The sequence below is a fragment of the Erigeron canadensis genome, chromosome 3 (genome assembly GCF_010389155.1).
Source record: "Erigeron canadensis isolate Cc75 chromosome 3, C_canadensis_v1, whole genome shotgun sequence".
Lineage (NCBI taxonomy): Eukaryota > Viridiplantae > Streptophyta > Magnoliopsida > Asterales > Asteraceae > Erigeron > Erigeron canadensis.
In genome coordinates, this window is record NC_057763.1 from 14,449,480 (window position 1) to 14,454,875 (window position 5,396).

The window sequence follows — 5,396 nt, forward strand, 5'->3', positions numbered from 1 at the left end:
TCACAACATGGCCAAGAAATTGCACTTCTCGTAACCAAAATTCACACTTGGAGAACTTGGCATAGAGCTTCTCTTTACGAAGGGCTTCCAACACCTCCCTTAGATGAACTTCATGATCGGAAGAACTTTTGGAATTAATAAGAATGTCATCGATAAAAACAATCACGGACTTGTCAAGCATGGGTCGACAAACACGATTCATGAGGTCCATGAAAGCCGCGGGAGCATTAGTAAGACCAAAAGGCATGACAATGAACTCAAAATGACCATAACGAGTACGGAAAGCGGTTTTGGGAATATCTTCTTCACGTACCTTGAGTTGATGGTAACCCGAACGAAGATCGATTTTTGAAAAATATGAAGCCCCTTGAAGTTGATCGAATAAATCGTCAATCCTAGGCAAAGGATACTTGTTCTTTACGGTTACCTTGTTAAGTTCACGATAGTCGATACACATCCGCATACTTCCATCCTTCTTCTTTACAAATAATACCGGTGCACCCCAAGGAGAGTTGCTCGGTCATATGAAGCGTTTGTCTAACAATTCTTGAAGTTGTTTCATCATTTCTTGCATTTATGTTGGAGCCAAACGGTAAGGAGCCTTAGCATTGGGGTTAGCCCCCGGAATGAGATCAATAGAAAACTCAACTTGCCGTTCAGGAGGAATGCCCGACAAGTCTTCGGGAAAAACATCGGCGAACTCATTAACAACAGGAATGTCTTGGATAGACGAGGGTTTCTTCTCAACATCAACGATGTGAGCAAGGTAAGCATGGCACCAATGCGATATGTAACGCTTGGCACGAGCAAAAGTGCACACGTGTATTGAACGTTCTTTCCTATCACCATAAACTACCAAATCTTCGCCCTTAGAGGTCTTCAAATATACCGCTTTTTCATCACACGCGATCTTGGTGTTGCAAGAGCTCAACCAATCCATCCCCAAAATTATGTCAAACTCTCCCATTGGGAAAGGAATTAGATTAGCTTGAAAAAGTTCTGACGAAATTTTGATCTCACACCCTTCATACACATCCTTCACTAATTCTATCCTACCATTACCAACCTCAACTTGCAAAGTGTTTTCTAGACATGACTTAGACACGGGAATAACATGAATTACTCTAGTTGCAACAAATGATCTATTCGCCCCTGAATCAAAGAGAATTCGCATAGGCACATTATATACAAGGAATGTACCTGTGACGACATCATCCGAGTCTCTTGCTTGTTCCACCGTGAGTTGAAAAGATCTTCCACGTGGGTTTCCATGAACTTGGGAGTTCTTTCTCTCCACCTCCCGACTTCTCTCTTCTAGCCTCTCCTCCTCGGTCAACTTAGGGCACGAGCTTCTCATATGACCCTCCTCAAAGCACTTGAAGCATATAAGGGGTTTTTGAGGTTTAGACCTACATTCCCGACTAGTGTGCCCCGACTTCCCACAAGTATAACAACCCTTGTCCGCCGCCCTACATACTCCAGAATGATTTTTCTTGCATTGACGACAAAAAGGGACATTTCTTCTGTTTGAGTGGTTCCCGGAACCACTATCTTGTCTAGACCGCTTGTTTGGAGAATTCACATCTTCATACCTTCTTTTCAACACACCTTCATCAACCCTTGACATCTCAATTTCATGATCCCGGGCTACGTCCGCCAACATGGAGAAAGACTCCATTTGACGTAAGCTAATCTTCTCCCGAAGATTCTTCCTCAACTTCGAATAAAATTGCTCCTTGAGCAATTGGTCATTTTCAAGAAACTCCGGACAAAATTGGGCTTTGTCCAAGAATTGGGCTCAGAAATCATTCAAACTCATATTGCCTTGACAATCATTGAGAAATTCACTTCTCAACTTAGTCACTTCAGCTTCCGATCTGAACTCTTTGAAGAACATTTCTTTAAACTCGGGCCACTCCACATTATCCAAGGCCCCCTTCTTAATTGCCAACAAGCCATCCCACCACCTTTTTCCACCGCTTCGAAGCATACCTACTACAAATATCACCTTCAAATGTTCTGGGCATTGACTAGTACGGAACGCCCCTTCGATTTCCGAGATCCACCGAGTACAAACAATAGGATCCCGATCACCATGATACTCGGGTGGGTGGCACACTTCAAAATCTCGGAAAGTGAACTTTTTCTTGTACACCCTTTCCCCCGTCACTTCAACTTCCTTTTCCTCTTCCGTTCTCTTGCCTTTATCTTTGGCATCACGCTTCTCAAATTCCCGTTGCACATTAATTGCAACTTCTTCTTTAATCATTTGAGCGATGTGATTATTCACCGCTCCTTCTAAGGTTTGATTCAACCTTTTCAGCAAGATAGGGTTATACTTTTCTAATGCCCTTCCGATTTGATCCGAAATATCCATGCTATCCGCATCAAAAGTGGGCTCTTCCTCATCGTTTTGTCTATGGTGCTCATCTTCATCATTGTGTTGATCGGCCATACTATAATAAGATTTAAACAAACGAATTTAATTTCATAGTCTATCTCTACACACTCAAACTAAAGTCAACCCTAAGACCTTATACAAAACCGTTCAAGGTTTGATGCCGTTAGTTTATAAATCTGTTAGTATTCCAACCACAATAAGGCCGGCTTCTTATTGTGTTTCAAATACTAACAAGTCGATAGACTAGCATCATCAAACACATCCTTCGGTCCCATATAAAATTTCAGATACCTAAGGTCGAGTCTCAACTATGGTTTAAGTCTAGGCACTCACCACACGAGGGAACACCTAAATCCCTTAAACCTGGGCTCTGATACCAACTTGAAAGGACCAGACTCGATAAACCGAAAACATAAGAATTTTTTTTTTTTACACCCCACTGCGCCGCAGTGGGTCGAGGACTCCCACTGCGCCACAGTGGATATCCTCGGCCAGAACTGGAATATGTCCCACTGCGCCGCAGTGGGTTCGTTACATCTCCCACTGCGCCGCAGTGGGAAGGACCAACATTGTTTCCGTGGGATTCCACTGCGCCGCAGTGGACCACCTGACAGCAACCCTAAAACTCATCTTCACACTTGATGCAACTTGCAAACTTCAAATTTCAAAGCGAACTTCTCAAAACACTTTTCAAAGGTTTCCAACAGCAAAGTAGACGCATTACAAACATAATTACAACATAACTTGTTTCACAATTCCAAGAACAACCCAAACGGGTCATTTACCTGTTTTGGGAACATTTTCGCCCATATACAACAATACCATTTTTCAAAGACTTTACAACTGGGACATTTACTGAAATAATTCCAAAACATGACCTCAAACCAAAATGTACCATGAGCCATGAGATGTGGGACGTCTAAGCTTCTATACCAAAAGATCGTCATTCGTTCGAGAATGACCTAATTACCTTCAAGTTCTTCAAGAAATATCTACAACTTTAATCTTATCAACACACACTTAGTTCATTCTTCCGGAACTACCTATAAAAGTGTAAACAACTAAATTATAAGCAAAGGCTTAGTGAATATACTTGCATACATTTACGAATACGTAAGAGGGCATAGTACAAGGACTTTCACATGTAACCTATGGCATCGTCATGTCACATTTACATATTCACCTTGCACACAAACAATACATATATGGATCCATATAAGCTAAACAATCATAACAATCATGTCTATCGGGATTCTTAGGCCCCGGAGGTTCTTAGGCCTCATCTCACATCAACTATTGGATTCTTAGGCCCCGGAGGTTCTTAGGCCTCATAAACAATGCCCCACATGGGCTTCAAGCCAAATCAATTACCATGATTGGAACATTCACATCTTATGGTAATTGACCCAACGTAAACAGAAGGGTATGCAAATATACTCACCTCCTTCGCAACAAATAGAATAACGCTAACAACAAGCACAAGCAAGCTTCAACCTAAAATCATATCGAAACATGTATAAGCTTACATTCACAACTTGACTAGTTCAACCTAGCCATTCACAATCACTAGCCTTTTCTAAACCCAAAACCCAACCCATTTGTCATTGAGTTACTTCCAACCTTAAGATTAACATTAGGTAGCTCAATCTACCATTTACATCATCTTTTCAATAACTAGCAAAAGATTCATCTTTTCTCATAACTTCAATTTATCGCGAGAGCTTATCAATTTCATAATTAAACACATTATATAACTCAATGACAACTAGGTTAACTAAGGAATTGGGAAAAATTAACAATAAATCATTTCTAGTAAAAGCCCCCCCCAATTTGGTTCATCCATGAACCCTAATTTCAAAAGAAAAGCTAAAGCTAAATTTGGGAAAATTCCTTACCTCAACAAGGAAGACAATTACTTAGGGTTTTTAATTCACAATCCCTTCCTCTCTTCTCCAAATTTTCGGCCACCGCCAAAACCCACAACCCTAACTTTTGATTCTTGAAAGGAGATTATAAGATGGTGATGTTTAATACAATGATTTCTCTTTTGAATTGGAAGAATTAAGCTTTTGATTTTGAAGAGAAGAGATGGAATTGCATGAAAGAAATGATGGGGGAAGAAAGAAATAAGGTGGAAGCATGAGTCATAATCAAAAGGGGTGGCTGGCACTTTCTGAAGATGCCACGACCCAACTCTCCAAATGTGGGTATTTTACCCGCTATCCGCTAAAGTTCCAACTAAATTAACCCCATAGCTAAAAATAAAATACTAGAAATTAGTTTAATGTCAAAACTATGAAAAGGGGTTAATTTCTTTTACCTCAAAATCTTGGGGTGTTACACCAGTCCTAGCATAAAAGTGTTTATCCCTTAATAGTCTGAGTACTTAAAAAGTATACTAAAACGTGTCAACACAAAGGTTGGTGAGTTCGTAGGTTTTAGTAAAAAAAAAACCACAGTAGTGAAATAGGTTTTATGTCGATTCTTTAAGTACAAATGAAGTAGTTGTTCAATATATAAAGAGCAGAGTTACGCCATAAGTCAAGGTACTCAAGTCTCAAAGCACGTAAAGTCCAAGGTACTCAAAGTGTGGCCTTACGGTTCAACAACCTGCCTTTAGTAACGATATGTGGCCTTACGGTTAAACAACCTACCCTAAGTCTCAAAGTCTAGTCTTACGGTACCTGCCTCAGTCCAAGTCTCCAATGCACACAAAAAGTACGTCAATAAGCAAGACCATCAAGCACATAATCACACACATACAATGAAGAACAATCACGTCATATGGCACAAGCAACTCTATACGCACAGGCTCAATATTGAACATGGAATAGAAATCGACAAAACTATTTTAAAAATAAGTATACTTTCCACCCCCAAAACTAGTAAAACGAGGGGCTACGAAACTCACCTGAAAGCAGCACAAGTATAAGTACCCTAGATCAACGAACAAGAACACGAAAAATCAAATACACCTGAAATAAGTTCACTATCT

At 40.3% G+C, this 5,396-nt stretch overlaps 1 protein-coding gene across 1 annotated transcript; it reads right to left on the minus strand.

Moving 5' to 3' along the window:
• Nucleotides 1-574: 574 nt before the first annotated feature.
• LOC122591539 lies at nucleotides 575-1,678 on the minus strand. Its single transcript, XM_043763803.1, has one exon. It carries the CDS (start codon nucleotides 1,676-1,678, stop codon nucleotides 575-577), a length of 1,104 nt encoding a protein of 367 aa, XP_043619738.1.
• Between the last annotated feature and the right edge of the window lie 3,718 nt (nucleotides 1,679-5,396).

What these genes read in the sequence shown, in the direction of transcription:
- LOC122591539 (XM_043763803.1), bottom strand. Translation starts at nt 1,678, where the DNA reads ATGGAGTCTTTCTCCATGTTGGCGGACGTAGCCCGGGATCATGAAATT.